At 44.8% G+C, this 21397-nt stretch overlaps 1 protein-coding gene and 1 long non-coding RNA gene across 2 annotated transcripts; one reads left to right on the top strand and one right to left on the bottom strand.

Annotated features, from left to right (window-relative positions):
- Nucleotides 1-7042: 7042 nt before the first annotated feature.
- On the bottom strand, nt 7043-8874 carry LOC123624105. Its single transcript, XR_006730060.1, has 3 exons — nt 8792-8874; nt 7153-7231; nt 7043-7061 (listed from the first exon to the last, which is right to left on the bottom strand). It is a non-coding gene; the product is annotated as an uncharacterized LOC123624105 (long non-coding RNA).
- Nucleotides 8875-15189: 6315 nt separating this feature from the next.
- Nucleotides 15190-19712, top strand: SPINK2 (serine peptidase inhibitor Kazal type 2). Its single transcript, XM_045531691.1, has 4 exons — nt 15190-15316; nt 16102-16145; nt 18606-18715; nt 19570-19712. Exons 1-4 carry the CDS (start codon nt 15262-15264, stop codon nt 19613-19615), a joined length of 255 nt encoding a protein of 84 aa, XP_045387647.1. The 5' UTR covers nt 15190-15261; the 3' UTR covers nt 19616-19712.
- Nucleotides 19713-21397: the final 1685 nt, after the last annotated feature.

The raw sequence follows: 21397 nt of genomic DNA, 5'->3' as shown, positions 1-21397 counted from the left end.
TAATGCTAGGATGGTGGGGTGATGAGTGTAACAGTCAGGGCTCTATCAGAAAACAAAATCCATTCTCAGTATTTAAAACAGAAGGAATTTGAGACAAGGAATTCTTTACAGAGGCAATGGAAGAGCAGAGAATTCAAATGGGGCAGCCCAGGACTTAGGGACGCCTGACAGAAGCTGGAACCACTCTATGTCTGTTTAGCAGGTGGAGCCATGGAGAAGCTCCAGCAAAGGAGATGCTGCAAGAAAGGAGAAGCTGGAGCAAAGGAGAAGCTGGATGGAGCAAAGCAGGAGCTGGAGCAAAGGAGGAAGTAGCTGCCCTTGCTAACACACTGCCCAGGATAGAGGCAGAGGGAAAATACCTGATTTCTTCTTTTCTGGCCGCTCCAGTCTCTTGCCTGGGCCTTCCTTCCATTGGCCACACTCAGCCAGACGCCAACATACAGGAAGCCTGGGAAATAAAAGTGACAGAGGCCAGCCCCTCTTAGGTGTACAGGAGTACAGGCAAAGAGCAGGGACTAGATCTGAGACCATAATCAGAACTTTTCATTTGCTTTAAAAAATATTTATTTGTTGGTGTTATATTGCTTTTTCTATTCCAATGGGGGAAAATGTAAAGTACATAAATGAACTAATCATCTTCAGAAAGAAAACACCAAGCAGTCTCATACCCTGTGAAGTTGCAGCGTAAATTGCTATCACCTCTTGGGAGGGTAATTTGGCTATGACTCTTGAAGATTTCATTGTACATACCCTTTGTCCCAGCAATTCCACTTCTAAGAATTTACTCTACAGGAACACTTGCAAAATCTGCGAAGATATATGCATAAGGATGGTAACTGCAGCACTATTTGCAATCGCAAAAAACTGGATCAGCCCAAATAACTGTTAACAGGGAATTGATTTCAGGTATAGTCGTTCAATGATATGGTTTTTAAAAGGAACACAATGGAAGTGTGTACTGGTATAAAAAGATATCTAAGGCACACTGTGCAATTTTTTAAAAAGCATGTTTCAGAATAGAAAATATAGTGTAAGCCAATTTTTATTTAAAAAAGAAAAGGTAGAGGCCGGGCGTGATGGCTCATGCCTGTAATCCTAGCACTCTGGGAGGCCGAGGCGGGCGGATTGTTTGAGCTCAGGAGTTCGAGACCAGCCTGAGCAAGAGCGAGAACCCATCTCTACTAAAAATAGAAATTATACGGACAGCTAAAAATATATATAGAAAAATTAGCCGGGCATGGTGGTGCATGCCTGTAGTCCCAGCTACTTGGGAGGCTGAGGCAGGAGGATTGCTTGAGCCCAGGAGTTTGAGGTTGCTGTGAGCTAGGCTGATGCCATGGCACTCTAGCCCGGGCAACAGAGTGAGACTCTGTCTCAAAAAAAAAAAAAAAAGTATTATAGAAGACAATGGGAACACACAGTACAACCTTACAGGGACATGGCCAACAGTGGAAACCTGGAGAGCAAGGTTCAGGAAAAAGAGCCTCTCTTTCCTGGGGATGCTTTCTTGACTAATTGGCTGCAATGGGCTGGGAATCGGGATACCTCTCCAACTATTACGAAGTTCATAAAGAGCTTCCTTCAGTAGTCTTGAAAATCCAGTTATATTTTCCCAAAGAAGGGTACGGTAAAGGTGAGCAGTTTGCTCCAAATTATTTAAACTAATATGTTGGATGAAATCATTTCATGCTTGTTCCTGTGAAACCCTGCCCGGGGGGCCATTATTACTGAGCCTATTGCCCCAAACAAGCCAATAATGTTGAATTCCATTCCTTCATTCGCTCAAAGCTCCTTGAAAGAAAAAGAACATGATTTTGGAGTCAAGAGATTTGAGTTTAGACACCAAGGGAACCTCATTTTTCTTAACTATACAGTGACACTTAGAATACCTCCCCAATGTGGTATTATCTTAAATGTGGTACGATTAAGATGTATCTGTGAAGGCCTTGGCCCACAATCATTACTCGATAAATGATAGTTCCTTCTCTGACACTGCCTGAAATATCTTAATCCTTCAAGAAAGATTGCTGGGTGTGGAGTGTGGAAATGGCTTACAGAAGCCTCTAGGTCAGCGCCATCACTTTAGGCAGGACTTCCTCTTTTCCATACTCTGTCCTCTGAATTCCCCAGCGGTAGCCTTGGAATAAGAGGAATCACTTTGCCCACGGCAGAGGCAGCTTGGAGACCCAGCTGAGATCTGAGATGGAAATGCCACCTAAAACCGTGCGTCAGCGTGCATACAGAGTAGCAAGGAAAGCCATAGATTTCAGCGTAAGCAAACCCTTGGAAGTTCCCTTAGCTCGCAGGGTAACTTAGCGTTCGCCGCAGCCTTTTGCACCGCAGACACTGCGAGGCCGGGCGGCTAACGGAGGCAATCGTCTCCATTGTAGTGGGCAGCCTCCCAGGGTAATCGACAGCCACGGGGGTTAGGGAGGGAGGAAGGCGGAGGAGCAGACATCAAAGGCAATTATCCAAAACCCAGCTGGCCGTGAATGGAGGCAGTCACTCAGAACGTCACTTTGGAGGTAAATTCCTTAGACAGATTAAAAATTTTGATAGTCATCGGGGTTAAAAATAAAACCCCGGGGCTTTCTATGAAAAAGATGTTTTCACCAAAAGCATACCAGCATCTGCTTCCTGGGGTTGAGTATTTCCTGGTTTGCAAATACACTCCTCCCCAGTACCTCAAACACTGTGTGATTACATTTCCGAAGTGGTCACATCTGTTTTCCATTCCACAGCAAGTTCATACATTCCTTCCTGCCAGCTTGCATCAAATACTTATGCAGCACCTACTACGTGCAAAGAAGCATTGCTTCAGGTAATTTGAAAATTTTACCGTGGAGGTGGGCAGGAGAGCACATTAATGCAAGCCAGAGATCTTGTATTAATTATCACCCTGCCAATTATTTTTGTCAGTATTGGCTCCAGGCCATCAGGAAAAAATTCCTCTCCAGTGGCCATAAAATCTGATAGACCAGATGTTTTGATGGTCCCTGAGAATTAAGCTCCCCCATTTTTCTCCTCCTCAGTATTGGGAAATAGATCCCAAATTCAAATGGTCTCCTTTTATTTTGGTGTTTTATATACTTATATTTTAGTGTATATACCTAACTTTCTTTTTTGGTAACATACACACAGATCCCTAAAACTGAGATCATTGCACCTTATTATTTTGCAACTCCCATTTTCATTTAACAATACGCCCTAAAGATTTTTATATCAATAAATATCCAAATTTGTGTTTTTCTTCATATTCCACAGGATAATAGCTAAAAGTAAATATGCTATTATATTACTTATCCCTCCTTTCCTTGCTTCCGTTTATTGTCACGTTTTCCCACCATAAAGCAAGGTCTAGAATGCAAAGACCTTGTCTGGTGTGTTGCCTGTTTCTGACACCATGCTCGGTACGTGGTAGAAACTTCATAGGTATTTGTTGAATGAATGATTGAATGAATAAATAACAAAAATATTTTACTTTAATGTTAAGACATAACTAACTTCTATTTTATTAAATTTTCACTATTTGACTTTTCTAAACTTTTGGTCTACTCCATTAACCACAGAAGATACTTTTTTTTTTTTAAGAGACAAGGTCTCCTTCTGCAACCCAAGCTGGAGTGCAGTGGCGTCATCATAGCTCACTGCAACCTCAGACTCCTGGGTTCAAGCGATCCTTCCATCTCAGCCTCCCCAGTAGCTGGGACTACAGGCTTGCGCTGATTTTCAAATTTTTCATAGAGATAGGGTCTTGTTACATTGCCTAGGCTGTTCTCGAACTTCTGGCCTCAAGTAATCCTCCTGCCTCAACCTTCCAAAGTGCTGACAGGTGTGAACCACTGTGCCTAGACAAAATACTTTTTTTTTTTGCTGAGATAAAGTTTCACTCTGTTGCCAAGGCTAGAGTGCCATGGCGTCAGCCTAGCTCATAGCAACCTCAAACAAACTCCTGTACTCAAGCGATTCTCCTGCCTCAGCCTCCCAAATAGCTCAGACTACCAGCACATGCCACCATGCCCCACTAATTTTTCCATTTTTAGTAGAGACAGGATCTGCTTTTGCTCAGGCTGATCTTGAACTCCTAAGCTCAAGCAATCCTCCTGCCTTGGCCTCTCAGAATGCTAGGATTACAGGCATGAGCCACCGTGCCCAGCCAAATTTCTTAAAAGCATATAAAACTTTAAGAAATAATATAAAAATTTTGGGGAAAATGTCTTTAACATTTTGGGGCCATGGCTTAAAGAAAGGCCTGAACTACCTCCAAATATAAATTCGGAAATGTGGAGAATTTTATTTTTTTTAAATTTTTTTTAGTTTTTTTAAAACTTCCCAAATCTAGCAAGAGAGAATTTGATTTTAAATAAGCTGTTCTAATAAATTTAACCAGAACAACAACCTGGAAACTAATACGTTTTTTTCAAGAGGTCACGGTAAATATTTTCATGACTGAAATTCAAGGAACTTTGAACACCTGAAAATATCCAGAAGAATCAGAGACTAAAGCACGAACAGACACAAAATTTAAAATATCATAGTTATATGCTCCATTATATATTCACTAGCTCCTACTGCTTGCCCGAAAACATGAACTTCTTTGTGCATGGGTACAATCCTTCTTTGAGTGCAGATACTGTTGAAACATGGAGCTCATGGGCTGCAAGGGGCTGAAGTTGTTGCTCCTTGAGAATGTGTTTATAGATCTCTCTAAATGAGAAACAGAGAACAGTATTCTTCCTTTGTTCTTTGCATGGAACAAACGAAGCTCAGAGTAACAAGCAAGGATTAGAGGGAAAATGGGACTCAACTATAATAATTCTGGATTATTCTGTTTGCTGGTCATCACTAAAGATATCTGTATATTGCTTCACAAAACAAAACAAAATAAAACATAAGAAAAAAAGCCCTTCAATGATAAGGAGTTTTCCCTTCACGTTAACGAACATTTACTGTGGAGATTTCCAAGGTACTATGGGGAAATCAAGGTGTCCACGACAGGATCTTTGCCCTGGGTCCTTGCCTTTATAATGCTGGGAAACATAAACCCGAAAGCCAGGCCCAGTACAAAATGAAAACACAGGACCCCTTGTTGAATTTTTTTTTAAAGAATTTCAAGACAGTGGCCGGGTGTGGTGGCTCACATCCATAATCCTAACACTCTGGGAGGCCAAGGCAGGAAGATCAGCCGAAAGGAAGAAACATGACTCCGAGGGCAACCTTGAGGGCCACATATTTAATATGGCAGGACAATAAGAGGCAGAAGCCTGGGTCCCTGCGTTACTACCTGAAGCAGAACTGTCCAATCAGGAACACCTGCAGTAGACTACACTGTCAGTGAGAAATACACTTTTTTGTATTAACCTACCGAGATTGGTGGGTGGGTGGGAGTGTTATCTGTTATAGCAGCTCGTATTACCCATACAACCTCAAACACAAAATGCCATCTCCTGGTCCTCAAATGTTTTTACATCAGCCCCTTCCTTCCCCTCCTGTCTCAGCCTCCCAGAGTGCTAGGATTACAGGCATGAGCCCTGGCCTACATATCACTTTTGATTGCATTCTACTTGGCACACTTAAATGGAAGGGAGGTTGGGAAATATAGTCTAGCTGCATGCCCAGGAGGAAAACAGGTTTGGTGAACAGCTAGCTGATGTCTACTACTCTGGTTAAATAAATTAATCCCTATTAGGCATCTATAAAGAGTTTGAGGCCAGGTGGCAAGCATCTGTGATCCCAGCTACTCAGGAGGCTGAGGCAGGAGGATTGCTTGAGCCCAGGAGTTTGAGACCAGCCTGGGCAACATAGCAAGACCCTATCTCAAAAAAAAATTAAATTTATTTTTTTAACCAAAGAGTTTGAAGTAAACTAATTCACTACTGTATATTTATACCGTATTTATAAAATCTGAAAAACATTTTTTTTTTTAAGACAGATTCTCACTGTGTCACCTGGGCTACAGTGCTGTGGCATCAGCCTAGCTCACAGCAACCTCAAACCTCTGGGCTCAAGCAATTCTCCTGCCTTAGCCTCCCAGGTAGCTGGGATTATAGGCACATGCCACCATGCCCAGCTAATTTTTCTATTACTAGTAGAGACCAGGTCTCACTCTTGCTCAGGCTGGTCTCCAACTCTCAACCTCAAGTGATCCTCCCACCTCGACCTCCCAGAGTGCTAGGATTACAGGCGTGAGCCACTGTGCCTGGCCTGAAAACCATTTGTTTCAGAGAATGTCCAAAGTCTCCATCTGTGATAAAACCATTCCCTATGCTTGAGAGCTGCCTTTTATATTCTCTGAGGAAAGGAGAAAAAGGAGAAACTTGAACTTGATTTTTGTAAAAACTCCATTTGTATTTGAATTGTTTTACAAGATTGCAAAATGTTTAAATACAAGTTGCAGTTTCGACTTGATTACAAAACCTGCCAGAGTTGCCCTCAAAGGTGTGGATTTTCTAACAGTGTGGCTGTCAACACTGCAAAATACATTTCTGAGGGTTTGAAAATCTTTCTGGAAAGAAATGGATTTTTATAAAACTTCCAAATTCTAATTTAGGCGCAGGTGAAGCCTGGTGTTCCCACTTAGATTGCCTTACCATAATGCTTCTTTTCTAATTTAATACTGACTGAGACTATAAACTCCAGAAGAATGAGTTTTCAGCCATTGGTCCGAGGGTAGGAAGGGGATAAGGTGGAAGCAACTAACATTCACTAAGCCTTATTTGTCAGGACTGGGCTAGGCACTGTTCTCAGACACCTGATTTCCTCTAATCCTCACCTCCATGCTGCAAGGAAGGTCATGGAAACCACTCTTACTGGTGGGGACCTTTTGGCTCTAGGAGGCTAACTAATTCATCTTCGGTCCCACAGCCAATGGGGAACAGAGCTTGGACGTGGTCAAAGTCCATGGTCCTGACTTAGACCACGCTGGGAAAGAGAAGGAACATGAAGAACTTGGGAAATGAGCTAGAGACTGACCTTAAGGATCCACAGAATTCGATTCTTCTGCTTTCTCTTTCCTAAGAAATCCCTGGAGATGACTAATTCCTTTGTTTCTCTGTTAGCCACTAGCACAGTAGGAAGACTCAAGTCAGATGCATGGTTAGGCTTCAGATCCTCGTACCAACTCTGATGTTTCTAGTCCCTTATTGGAATCACCTTTTCCAAACCCACTGTCCGTAGGAGCAATCAAGTTCCTACTCCAGTTCTGACTGTGAAGGTCTGGCCGCCCGGGCCTCTATGGGAAAAAAAATGAAACTGACTGATTAAGGGAGCAATTGCAAGAATAATTTTGGCACTCAATTTAAGACTGGAAAATAATTTTCCTTCCTCCTTGGGCAAGAAAAATGCCTCAAGGACAGTAAGAGCCTGCAGGAGAGGTCTAGCTGAGAGCCCTTTTTCCTCTTCTCCTCTGCCAGGGCCCAGGTCTGTAAAAAAGCTGAACTATTTGCTACCTTCTTGGGTTTTGTTCTCCGTAGTTTATAGCAGAGCTGGAAATATGCACATCATTAAAACGAAAAATTAAGCTAAATAGCAAGACTTCGGAGTGGGAGAAACAACAATCTTTACAAATACTGTACAAGAATTAAACTAAAACTCCAACATCACTTACAGGGTAAGTTGTTTGAGCCCTAAGAATTTTATAGTTTGTAATAATGAATGCATCAGTTTTGGAAAAGCCACTTTAGAATCTTCTTGGATTAATTTCAAATTTCCTTTCTCACAGCCATTGTGTACAGTACAAAAGGAATAAAGGAACACCTGTGCTACATTTCCCTGTAAATTGGTATACTCTCTGTGGAACCTCAATGAAAGGTACTTTGACAGCATATCAAAATTAACACTCAGAAATTTCATATTTAGGAATTTATATTAAGACATACTTTCGATGCATGAACTGATACATGTACATGGTTATTCTGCAGCATAGTCTAAATAAAGGCAAAGAATGGTAACAATCTGTTAGTAAACATCTGTCAACAGAGAATTAGCTGAATAAACTGCAGTACACATATGCAGTGGAATACTATGCAGCCATCAGAATGAAAAAGGAAGCTAATAGTTAATGTACTGATTTTTTTTTTAAGACAGGCTGTCCCTGTGTTGTCCAGGCTGCAGTGCAGTGGCATGATCATAGCTCACTTCAGCCTTGAACTCCTGGGCTCAAGTGATCCTCCTGCCTCAGCCTCTTGACTGGCTGGGACTATAGGCACGTCACCATGTCCAGCTAATTTTTAAAAATTTTTTTTGAAGAGACAGGGGTCTCACTAGATTGCCCAGTCTGGTCTCAGAACTTCTTGCCTCAAGTGATCCTTCCTGCCTCAGCCTCCCAAAATGTTAGGATTACAGACGTGGGCCATCATGTCCTACAGAGACCCCATATCTAAAAATAAAAATTTCTTTAAATTTAAAACAAACAGGCCAGGATTGGTGGCTCAGACCTGTAATCCTAGCACTCTGGGAGGCCCAGGAGGGAGGATTGCTTGAAGTTAGGAGTTTGAGACCAGCGTGAGCAACAGCAAGACCTCATTTCTACTAAAAATAGAAAAAATTAGCTGGGTGTGGTGGCACATGCCTGTAGTTCCAGCTGCTTGGGAGGCTGAGGTAGGAGGATCGCTTGAGCCCAGGAATTGGACATTGCTGTGAGCTAGGCTGATGCCACGGCACTCTAGCCCAGGCAACAGAGTGAGACTGTGTCTCAAAAAAAACAACAACAACAACAACAAAAAAACTTTAGATAGGAAATAGGAGAAATTTCAAAAAAGAATAAAAAAGAATATTGGAAGTTACCACTCACCTAATGTTGCATGGGTGCCATGCTCACTGGAAGGGGCATCTCTGAGGCGAGAGGCCAGGCTGACAGTCATCAGCAGGTGATGGTGGACACGTGGCGAGGATGGAGCAGGTGCTGGAGAATCAGGATTCGATCCGTGGCTGGAGCTGACCACTCAAGTCAGTTTCCTTTTTTTTTTTTTTTTAACTCACCTTTCTCTATAGGTTCTAATCAAGTCAGTTTCTCAAAAAAGGCATCTAGGGTTGCATGCACAGCCTTTTCCTTTTTTTCATGATTAAATGGCCTTGTAGCAGCTGATGTTCTCACTAATTGCACGGTAAACCTTTGTACACTGTTCAATGTTAGCATCTTGCTCATCAAGCTCAGCAAATCCTGCTTCAGCGACAGGAATAGCCTCAGCTGATTCTTTTGTCCTAAACTTTCTTGGCTCTGGATCTTCTAATTCTTCAGGCTCTTGTGTTTCTATCAGCTGCTTCTCTATCCATGAGACTAGAGTCCATTAGTGTAAAATCGCTGCGCCAATGAACCGCTTACGCCGTGTGGGTTTGTTTACATGTGTGGAAGAGACTAGTTCCTGAATTGTTAGTTTAATTATTTAATCGTACATTATCCTCATAGGGAGCCTTGGCCCGTTCTCCTAAGTACGGAGCCATAGTCCTGTCGTGTGTAACCCGGGGCCACCTGTATTGCATTGAGAAGGCGTTTACTTTTCTCTCCCCCGTCCCTCTGTTCCTCTTCCCAGCGTATCCACTCCCTTCTTTGGGGCCTGCCATGGGCAGCCTCCACGACAGCTCCCAATGTTTGTCACTCCTCATGTTCATGCCCCTGTGTACTGCCCTCCCCTTGAGTTCTGCGGGACATAGCGACCTGCTTCTAGCCAATAGAATAGGGTCCCCGTGATGGGCTGTCACTGCCAAGATCGGCACGCAAGACTGTGACTTCCGTCTTGCACTCTCCTCCCCTCTCAGCCTTCACCCTGAGGAAGCCGCCGCCATGTTGCCGCCACCATGTTGCAGCGGCCCTGTGGAGAGGCCAACATGGCGAGGAACTGATGACTCTGGCTAACAGCCAGGGAGGACCTGAGGCCTGCCAACAGCTACACGTGTGAGCTTGGAAGTGGAGTCTCCCCGACTTGAGCCTTGAGAGGACTATAGCCCTGGCCGACACCATAATTGCTTCCTCCTGAGAAACTATGAACCAAAGGACCCAGCAAAACCATGTCCAGATTCCCGACCCCCAGAAACTGTGAGATAATGTTTGTTGCCCCAAAGACAGTCATCTATTTTCCTTCAGCCCAGTCAGCTCCCACCTAGATACCTTTAGCTGCCTTTTCATGAAAGAAATCTTCATCCAGTTCCCGTGTGTGTCCGACCTTGTGTGAGGCACCTTCACTGGACACATCACCTCATCTCAGCCAATGCATTCGCCACGTGGCAGAGTAATTTTCCTAAATGGCCCATCAGCCCAAGGGGCCAGGGCAAAATTCCTCAGCATGGCCCCTGAGCTCCTTCATGCCCTGGTCCTGGTTCACGCCAGCCTCCAGCCCAGCTGACCTGCTGGATTCAGCTCGTGAGGGCCTGCTGTGCGCCTGGAGGTTTGGAGAGAATTCCAGGATGAATAAAATGGACAGTTCTATTCCCAAGGAGCTCATACTTTAGGGAGAGAAGACAGAGTAAACCTATTACTACAGGGTAGGTGCTGTCTTTGAGATGTTAGTACCATGGAAAACCAGCCCAGACGTGGGGGCCCTAGAAGAGGAACAAAGCAGGATTCCAGGTGGGCAGAGACCCGGCCTCTGTCTAGGCCTTTGCCTGTCTATGCTGCCATCATCCCCGGCTAATTTTTTATTGTTGTTGTTAGAAAGGTTTTTTAAAGCACCTTAGAGAGGTGCTTGGCCAGAAAACTGTTGAAGCGGGGAAGTGGTTGGGCTTCTTAGATGGATTGGACCAAAATGAAGATGGTCATTCTCCATAGACATGTTTTGAACCATCCATCCAAGGCCACCTGTATAAACATTCAGCCTTCAGGGAAAGAACTGGAACGGTCCTTTGTGTTTGAGCCAGGCTGCTTTAAGATGACCCAGAATGCCCTGGGGATGAAGGTGGGGGGAGGAGAGAGGAGACCCCAGAGAGGAAGGCTGAGGGCCCAGGGCTGGAGGTGGTTGGGCCCTCTGGAAGCCCACTTGCTAGGGGCACAGCAGTTTCCAATTGTCTGTGACTCTGTCACCCTGCAGGCACCGGAGAGCTGGGAGGGGGATGAACACCTCCATTATGAGTCTAAAGCTTGTTTGCTCCCTGGGGGCAACTCATTGATTGCTGCACTTTGAACGTTTGCATATGAATAAGACACAAAGAGACAATAGTTACACAAACCCTGAGGTGAGCTGATTCCTGGAGCAAAACTGGTGGAGGATTGACCTTCAACTCTTCTGGGAATCTCCAGAGCGATTTACCGGCTGCAGACGCTATTCAGAAGGATGGGCTGGGTGGTGCTGGAATACTTGAATTCTCCTTTATCTGCTTTTGGGCTGAGAGAAGATAGGGGAGGATGACATTTCTGGAAGTCTTTCGCACCACACCCACATCTCCCTCATTTTGGGCGGCTGCACTCCCACTAAAGTAGCAGCCCCCCCTCCAGTGGCCACTGGGTGTAGAAGTTTCCAAGGGGCGGGTGTTTTCGTGGTTGTTCTTGGTCTACGACTGTATCTTGATGCCAAATCTCTTCTCATGTGGCCTTGTCCTGCTCAACATTTCTTCAAGGACCCTGTGTTGTCACTTCATACTGTAGTGTGTGCTCATGGTGGCATTGTTTCTCGAATCTTAGACTAAAAATGGAATTCCAGTGATGGAGAAATAAAGAACGCTTAAACGAAACTGAGGAAAGTTGGGGCCCACATCTGTGTGTATCTTTCCCGAGTTGGGCCTCATGCGGAAAAGATGGCTCATCTTGCCCATCCGTGCCCACTTCCCTGCCTTCCCAGAGCTGCACGGGAGGGGCACAGAGTCCCTCAGTAGTGGAGACTGTGCGAGCCTCGAAGCTCCAGGCTGTGTCCTATTTATTCCCGGAGCTGCCACACAGCGACCTTCAGTAAACGTGGTTGTATATTTAGGAGAGAAGCAGCCGCCCACATTCTCTGGGTCCATTTCTCCCTCCATACCCTTCCCTTTCTGCCTAGCTCCGTAGCCTCCCGTCCGGCTCCTGCAAATCCTAAGCCAAACAAACCATCTCTGCCCCACTTTTCTCTCCCTTGCCCCCGCCAGCAGCCTTAGCTACTGTTCTTTCTCTTTCTAACAACAACAACAACAACAAAAATGATTAGCTCTACTTTCTCCTATCCACTGCCCCACTCCCCAACATTATAAAATCTGCTTTCAGCTGCCATTATTCACAAAAGCTGTATTCACTGCATTCATCCGTAGTCTCTTAATTAAGAAACCAGCGAGGCCTTTTTAGTTTCTTATGTTGCTGTTGACAATTCACATTGATAGAGAAGGAGTGAGGATGTGCCATCCCAAAATATGCCAGATTGATATATTGATTATTTGGAGTTAAAACATTGGAGAAATTGTAGTTTTAGAAGGGATGAGCTAACCTGTGCATGCAGCAAGCGGTAGAATCCTCTGGGAGGGGCACCTGCTCCATAGCTGGGCGAGCAAATAGCGCGTCTCACCAGAGACTTGAACTTGGAGGCTGCAATGGACCTGAATAAACACACTTAACAAAGTAACCCTTATCTCCCACCTGTTTTACACACCCATCCACATATCTCCTAGTGACTGCTCTAGAAAATTTACTCCTGTCATTTCTTCCAAAATTTATCACTTTTTGCCTAAAAAGTATAAAGGCATCTTGCTTTGGCCACTTCTTCGGACTTCACTCTCTTGCGAAGACCCTCCCCCCAGGTACATGTGAAACTAATAAAATTCACATAGTTTTCTCTTGTTAAGCTGGCTGATGTCAATTTAGCTTCTAGAGCCAGCTGAAACCCCCTAAGAGCTAAGAAGGGTGGAGGTGTCTCTGGCTCCCCTAGAATATGCTTTCACACTAGCTTCCTAACAACACACTGTCCTCGTTCCCCAGGGACCTTTTCAGGCCACATCTCTCCCACCCCCAGGTTCCTTCAGAACCTCTTTTTTTTTTTTTTTAATTTTTTAAGACAAAGTTTTGCTAGAGTGCAGTGGCGTGATCATAGCTCACTGCAACCTCAAACTTCTGGGCTCAAGCCATCCTCCTGCCTCAGCCTCCCCAGTAGGTGGGACTACAGACATGTGCCAGGACGCCCAGCTAATTTTTCTTTTTAATAATGACAGGGGTCTTGCTCTTGCTCAGGCTGGTCTCGAACTCCTGGGCTCAAGGGATCCTCCCACCTTGGCCTCCCAGAGTGCTAGGATTACAGATGTGAGCTACCACACCCAGCCTCTGTACCTTGGTTTCTCATTGATAAAATGGGAATCATAATTGTACCTAATTCATAAGGGTTCTGTGAGGATTAAATTAGTTGAAACCTATAAACTGTTTAGAAAAATGCCTGACACATACTGTTTTGTGCTGTTGATGATGATATATATGAATCACGAGTGCCTCCTACTGGCGCTGAGTTTGAATCCTGATGCTCCCACTTGCTAGTTGTTAGAGTCTGGGCATGTTTCTTACGTTCCTTAGGCCTTAGCTTCCTTATCTGTGAGCAAGAGTAATAACACAGGTGATACTTATATTAGATTGTAGTGAGAAATTAGATCATTCATTTATAGTGTCTGGATCATAGAATGATATTAAGATTTTTAAATAAATTAAACCAAACTGGAATATCAATATTTATTTCATAGGTTACTGAGGAGAGAAAATGAGAGCACTTGGAAAACTAAAGCACTGTCTAAATGAGGCACTAGCTATGTCCACCTATGTCCACTAGATGGCAGTAGAAACCACCAAATGCAATTTAGCGCACTTAGCTATTGGAGAATTTGGTTTTCAGGAAATAAATTATTAGTCTTAGTTCTGTGGTTACACCGACATGTGGTTGGGATTCAAATATTATTTCAAAAGATTCCTTTAGCTCAGGAATCTTTTTGTGTGACGTGGATGGTGAAAAGGATTATTCTCATTACAGAGGCTGTTCTAGAGTCACACTCTTCTTCCTCAATTCTCATCTTCATCTTTGGACACGCCCCCAGGCACCTGTGCTCTGGCCTAGCCCCTCCTTGCTCAAAGTGTGGTCCATGGACCAGCGGCATCAGCTCCACCTGGGAGCTTGTAGACAGGCAGAGTCTCGGGCCTCTCCCTAGACTTACTAAATCCAAGCAATTCACACGCACCTCGAAGTCTGAGAAGCACTGCTTTAGCCACCTTGAACCTCTTGGAATTCTCTTCTTCTTCTTCTTTTTTTTTTTTTTAATGTTTGGCTACATGCTACAGCAGAATATTTTTCTTCTTCTTCTTCTTTTTTTATTTTACTCTTGGAATTCTCGAAATGCGGGCCTTTGTGTGTGCTGGTCTTCCCCAGTCAGAAACACCCCTTGCTCCACCTACTAGGCAAGCTGGCCTATATTTACCCTTCTTATTTAACTCACAGTGAGGGAACCAGCAGAGAACGTCAGATATAGTCTGTGGGAAAGAGAATGCTGGGGTAAGACCGCAAAATGAAATATAATACCGCTTACTATCCACAGAACTATAAAATGGTAACCTTTGGAAGCCTCTTTTCTACCTCACAAAATCATTTGCAACTTGTTTTCTACAAGTTAACATGTAACTTGATAGACTCCAGGCCCTACTGATAGTAAATATATTAAATAAAATGATCTCGGCCGGGCACGGTGGCTCACGCCTGTGATCCTAGCACTCTGGGAGGCCGAGGCAGGAGGATCATTTGACTTCAGGAGTTCGAGAACAGCCTGAGCAAGAGTGAGACCTCGTCTCTACTAAATTAGAAAGAAATTATATGGACAACTAAAAATATATACAGAAAAAATTAGCCGGGCATGGTGGGGCATGCCTGTAGTCCCAGCTACTCGGGAGGCTGAGGCAGGAGGATCGCTTGGGCCCAGGAGTTTGAGGCTGCTGTGAGCTAGGCTGACACCACTGCACTGTAGCCCGGGCAACAGAGCGAGACTCTGTTTCAAAAAAAGAAAAAGAAAGAAACAGAGGTTCACAAGGGTCCCCAGGACTCTTGAACAGGTTCTTGTTTGCTGGAGGGAGAGGTCTTCCCCTGGGGAGGGGAGGCAGTGGGGTAGCTGCCTTCTCCACCTCCGCCCTCCTCGCCTCGCTCCCTGCTTCCTTCCCACGGCCCCTTCCCCGTCTCTCCCTACTTCTACCCGCCTCCTTCCCTGCCCTCGCTCCCCTTCCTCCTCCCCCCCCGCCCGTCCCCCTCTCCGGCCCCTCCCCCGCCCCGCCCTGCCTCGTGTCACCGTTTGACGCCCGGCCGGAGCTTGGGCACAGGACGCTCTGCGTCCCCACGGCCGGCCGCGGCGGGGATGGCGCTCGTGGCGCTGCGCCTGGTGCCGGTGCTCCTGGTCCAGGTCTTTGCAGGTAACTCGCTCACGAGCGGGTCCGGTGGGCGAGGACCCGCCAAGAAGCGGCGGAGAGGGAGCCCCGCCGAGGGCTGCCCCTGCCGGCTCTGAGCGGCCTTGGCGACTGTCCCCGTGCACCCGTTACTGGCGGTTCCCCGGCCAGACCCGCGGTGGCGAACCGGGGACAGCTGTAGGGGGAGGTGGGGGTGGCCTTGCGGAGCCAGCGACTGCCGTTAGCTCTGCTTGGGCTTCACCCCTCAGCTCCTTTAATTGCACCCTACTGTCCGCTTTTTCTCTCTGAAAGTAGAGTTTTCTGGTGCCCAAGATCAGGAGTTGGGTTTTTATGTACCCAGTGGCCCCACTGAACCTCGCAGGAGATGTACAGGAATTAGGAATTGTGATTGCTTATGAGAAAACAGATTTGAAACCTATCTTAAAATGGAGGTAAAATGCTAACACCTAATAGTAAGTTTTGTATTTATTACCCAGAACCTCAGAGGAAAAAATTATTATGAACTATTAAGAGTTACTTCCCCAACTTTTATTCCTTAGCCTCAAAATCCTCTCAACCAAACCTCATGGGAGCAGAACCAAATGTTCTGTCTCCATGCCTGTTAGGACAGGAGCTAGAAAAAGATGAATATCCTTTTTAGGGGGCTGGAGTGGGGGTGGTTGAAAGAAGTGAGGCATCAGAGAGAAGCGAGAAGGTGTGGCCTGGAGAATCCCAAACTGGATTTTAAAAAAACCCTTCTGAACAATAACTCACCTTAATCACATACTGTAAAATGTGTTTTCTTCCTGCAGCCTCTTTGGACTCTGAATTTGATCCGAGTACAGGATATAGAATAGTAAGTAGGAAACCACTTGTATTGTTTCTGCTAATACAGTGAAGCCCCAAACCCTTTGGGTGGGGGCTGATTTTCAGATCTGACCTGCCGCTTTTGAAACTGTTGACTGCTTTAAAAACCAGGTTCTTAGGCGAGCCTTTCGGTATTTGACATTTCAACATTTTCATTGAAAATAGCTTGGTCTTTGAGGCCTCAGGGCTTTGTTTGCTTTCATATTCCCTTCAATGATTCCAAAGGTCATTGGCCTAATAGTTATGTCCTGTGCTAGACATCTTATGTACTTTATCAAATTAAATTCTGTGGGTGTAAACGAAGACCAACCAAATGAGAATGAGCAGAGGCTAATTCATTAGAGCTTGCTATAGCCAGGGTGTCAGCCACTATCATTTGCATTTTGGTAGAGACTTAAAAGACAGAGGAGTGGGAAGGATTTATAGTGGACAAAAGGCGAGGCTTCCGGTGTGCCCTGATCTGAGGCTGCTGGCCTGGGAAGCTGCAGGTGGGCTAACTGGAAGCCCACAGTCTATGGGATTGGTTGAAGATTGGGGGAGAGTGCACATTTGGTTTTCTCTTGTTGGTTCTAAGTTGGATTTGAAAACAAAATTAGGGAAACTGTCAGTTATTGATCAAGTCCTGGTAATTTTGGGCTGATTTTTTTTCTTTTTTTGTGACACAGTCTTGCTCTGTTGCCCAGGCTAGAGTGCCATGGCATCAGCCTAGCTCACAGCAACCTCAAACTCCTCGGCTTAAGCGATCCTCCTGCCTCAGCCTCCCGAGTAGCTGGGACTACAGGCATGCGCCACCATGCCTGGCTAATTTTTTCCATATATATTTTTAGTTGGCCAGATAATTTCTATTTTTAGTAGAGACGGGGTCTTGCTCTTGCTCAGGCTGATCTCGAACTCCTGACCTCGAGCGATCCACCCGCCTCGGCCTCCCAGAGTGCTGGGATTACAGGCGTGAGCCACCGCGCCCGGTCTTACACTGATATGTTTTAAGGTAAAATGTTTAGGATATACATCATTTTTTGTTATTGTTTGCTTGATTTCATTGACTTTTTCAATTAAATGACCAACTACCACCGGTCCCAATCTCACGGGATGAGAGGGCGTCTACTCTGCCTGTGGAGTAGCCCTAGAAGGCATCGTCTTAGAGAAAAAACACGCCAGGGCCCCGAACAGAGCGGATAGTGCCGAACAGAGGATGAAAAGATCCCGAACTCTCTTACTTCAGAGTCTGGCCATGGCCAGCCCTGCTTCGGTCTTTATAGATCCAGATGATATCAATAGAAAGGTGTATTCTATTTATTCAGAGCGCTAAGATGGGTAACTTACTGCAAGGTAAGGAAAGGTGGTCACTATTCTCTAAAATGTACATGTTCACATATATATGTATAACAGAAAAAGAGCAGGCCATATATTTAACCTTTTGTTAAAGTGGGACTCTGGACACCATAGTCTGATCACCCGTAGTCCTGGCCCTGCCAGTGACTAGTGGCTAATGAGCAAGACCTATTACTTCTCTGGCCCCAATTCCATCAATTTGGAGGGTTGAGATTCAGGACCCCATATTCGTTGCCTAGGGCTGCTGTCACAAAGCACAAGCAGGTGGCTTAAACAACAGAAGTGGATTGTCTCACTGTTCTGGTGGCTCAAAGTTCAAAATCAAGGTATCAGGAGGGTTGGCTCCTTCTGAGGCCTGGGAGGGAGGATCCACACCTCTCTCCCAGCTTCTGGAGAGAGTTCTCCTTGGCTCATAAATGGGGTTCTCTCTTTGTCTTCACATGGTACTTCCTCGGTGCCTGACTCTGTGTTCAAATCCCACCTTTTTATTAAGTGTACCAGTCATATTGGATTAAGGCCCACTCCAATGACCTCATTTTAACTTGATTACTTCTGTGAAGACCCTATTTTCAAGTAAGGTCACATTCTCTGGGGTTAGGACTTTAACACGTCTTTTTGCGGGGGGCACAGTTAAACCCATAACAACTCACTTCTGAACCTGCTGCTTTTTTTAATACTGTTGGGTACATGTCAGTGTCTTAAAAGTCCAGACTAAAAGATGAGATTCCTGAGTTTGCCTCAGTATCATGCCAAGGGATGAAGGTGGAATTGAGCAGAACATCCTTGTGGAGATTGTAGTGAAGTGCACATTGTGAAGCCAGAGGACAGGTAAAGTAGGTACGATGGCATATCTTAGACTTTCATTTAAAAATCAGCCAGATTGAGCCCTCTGAGGGCCTTTATTATTATTTTTTTACATAGTATGTATTGAACCATTGCATTAACATTGCATCTGATTTTTGCATTAGAAAAATCATTTTTTGTAGAAAATAGAAGTATTTTTGTGGTATATTTATAGGAAATCTGAGGAGATTTGAGACCTTTTCCCCCTTTAGCTATTTCGTAATAAGCAAATCTCAGTCATTTTCTAATTTCTCTCTCCCTTTCTCTTTTCCAGCCAAACTGTGGTCTGTATAAATTACCAGGATGTCCCAGGGACTTCAGCCCTGTGTGTGGCAGCGACATGTCCACTTATGCCAATGAATGTACTCTGTGCATGAAAATCAGGTAACGTGATTTTATAGCTGCAGACTAGCCAAGTTTTAAAAATTTCTTTTCTTGAATTTTGATTGCTTAGGAGGTAGTGACTCTTTTCTTGTATGTAAGGATGGAATGTGACATAACTAGTCCTCAGTTTGCAGACTGGCATTTAAAAAGAGGCACCCCACCCAAAAAAATGATGCAAAATTCTTAGTGCATTTTTCAGGTCAAAGTTCGAAAATAAAGTATGTGATTGATCAACTGTAGACTAGATAATCAAGTTATGTTATTGTTCATGGATGGAGAATTTCCCCAAATTAAGAGTATTTGTAATAGTTAAACTCTGGGTGGAGTATTAAATCTTCTTTTATTTTATTTTATTTTTTTTGAGACGGAGTCTCGCTGTTGCCCGGGCTAGAATGAGTGCCGTGGCGTCAGCCTAGCTCACAGCAACCTCAAACTCCTGGGCTCAAGCAATCCTACTGCCTCAGCCTCCCGAGTAGCTGGGACTACAGGCATGCGCCACCATGCTCGGCTAATTTTTTCTATATATATTTTTAGCTGTCCATATAATTTCTTTCTATTTTTAGTAGAGACGGGGGTCTCACTCTTACTCAGGCTAGTCTCGAACTCCTGACCTCAAGCGATCCTCCCGCCTCGGCCTCCCAGAGTGCTAGGATTACAGGCGTGAGCCACTGCACCCGGCCCAGAGTGGAAACTTTCACTCCTCATTGTTTCCTAGATTTAGCTTTAAAAATGATTAAGTAAATGTAACTCTGGAAGGCATCTAATGTATAATGACATGGGTCAAATAGTGAGACAGTTTCCGTGTGGCCGTGGGGTAGGTAATAATTGTGTCTATGTGGCTGTTCAATTTGCAGGGAAGATGGTCACGATATCAAAATCATCCGGGATGAACCATGCTGATGGAGCGGTTTACAGGAAAGAAGATGGAGAGACCACCTTCCCCGGCACGCTAGATAAATTTCACTTCCCCTTTTACTCTTTTCCTGTGTTTCCTTGCCTAAGATTTGTTCCCCCACGTTTTCTGGGGGGAGATGTGGAAGACAGCCGTGTGTAGTAATGGAGAATGCTTGTTTCTTGGCTTTTTCCCCTTGAGTTAAGCACATTGCCCGGATGACTGGTGCGCTACTTTATTTAGTTGGAATAAAATCAGCCTTGAATTCAGTTACTATTGTCCTCTGTTGAAAATGCCATTCTCACTGCAGGGGAGGCAAAATTTTGCCTCCACCCTTTAGGATTTTTCAGCTGGGCCTGAGAATTAGATGGATGTAAGATAGATCAATAAGAGGAAAATGTATCAATTTATTTAATACAGCTTTTATGTGGCATGGGAGCCTTCGCAAAGAAATGAAGGCCTAAAGACCCAGAGTTGAACACTTATATACTGAATTAGACAAAGAGTAGTGAATTATAAAAACGTAACAAGGCAAAGGGGCTTGGGCAGGGGTGGTTAATTGGATGGAGAAGTAGTTAGGAGAGAAGGATTAGTCTAACACGGGTTGTTTGTGCAGATTTCCCTTGGCCTCAACTTCCTGTCCTCGGTGATAAGGATGTGACTTTCCTTTTGGTGTAGGGAGGACATCGTTCACTTGGGAATCCATCTCCTCTTTTTAAGAAGCAGAAAGAAAGTCAGAGTGACCTTCTTGCACCTGCTGTTTGTCAAGTGCCTTTTACTCAAAATAGTCAATATCGCAGGGTGGCATATTCCGGGGTAGCACATTCTTAATTCATCATTCAGCAGCCTCACTGTTCTTTTTCTCTCAGGCACAGGTAAATGTCAGCAGGTGACATGTGGAGTCGGTGGAGTCACTGTTGAGAGGGCAGGATTCACCCTAATATCCCCCCTTCCCCGATTCTTAGATAATTAATTTATATGTCACTGATATAGTGTTCTGCACATGACAACTGATCGTAAAATACTTGGAGCTGATGTTAGCCCAAGCTGGTGAAGTCAGAGAATCATTCAAAATCTCCTTTTTCAGCCTGGTGCTGTGACTTACACCCGTAATCCTAGCACTCTGGGAGGCCGAGGCAGGAGGATAGCTTGAGTTCAGGAGTTTGAGACCAGGCGGAGTAAGAGCAAGACCCTGTCTCTACTAAAAATAGAAAAATTAACTAGGCATCATGGCGTGCGCCTATAATCCCAGCTACATGGGAGGCTGAGGTAGGAGGATAGCTTGATGCCAGGAGTTTGAGGCTGCAGTGAGCTAAGATGATGCCACTGCACTCTACCCAGGGCAACAAAGTGAGACCCTGTCTCAAAAAAAAAAAAAAAAAGAAAGAAAGAAATCTCCTTTTTGGGGGGGCAGTCAGCTAAATCTGAGCTCGTTCTAACTCCAACACTTGTGCTTTGGTTTTCTTATCTGAAGATGGAGATCATGCTCAGCTCATAGAGCTGTTGTGAGGAAACTGCTTGGCACATAGAAACCCCTGGAATAGTGGCTACTGTTATTTCAAGCATCCCTCCTACGGAGGAGGAAACAGGCCCTCAAAGGCAAACAAATTTGCCTAAGGTGACAGAACACGTTTAAAACTGAGCCTGGGCTACAGGGTGGAACGTCCAAATTCCCAGTCCGTTGTTTTTATTTTATTTTATTTTATTTTTTTGAGACAGAGTCTTGCTCTGTTGCCCGAGCTAGAGTGCCATGGCATCAGCCTAGCTCACAGCAACCTCAAACTCCTGGG

Source organism: Lemur catta, chromosome 19 (assembly GCF_020740605.2).
Source record: "Lemur catta isolate mLemCat1 chromosome 19, mLemCat1.pri, whole genome shotgun sequence".
Classification (NCBI taxonomy): Eukaryota; Metazoa; Chordata; class Mammalia; order Primates; family Lemuridae; genus Lemur; species Lemur catta.
Note: the sequence above shows the minus strand (reverse complement) of the source record. Positions and strands in the feature narration are given on the sequence as shown.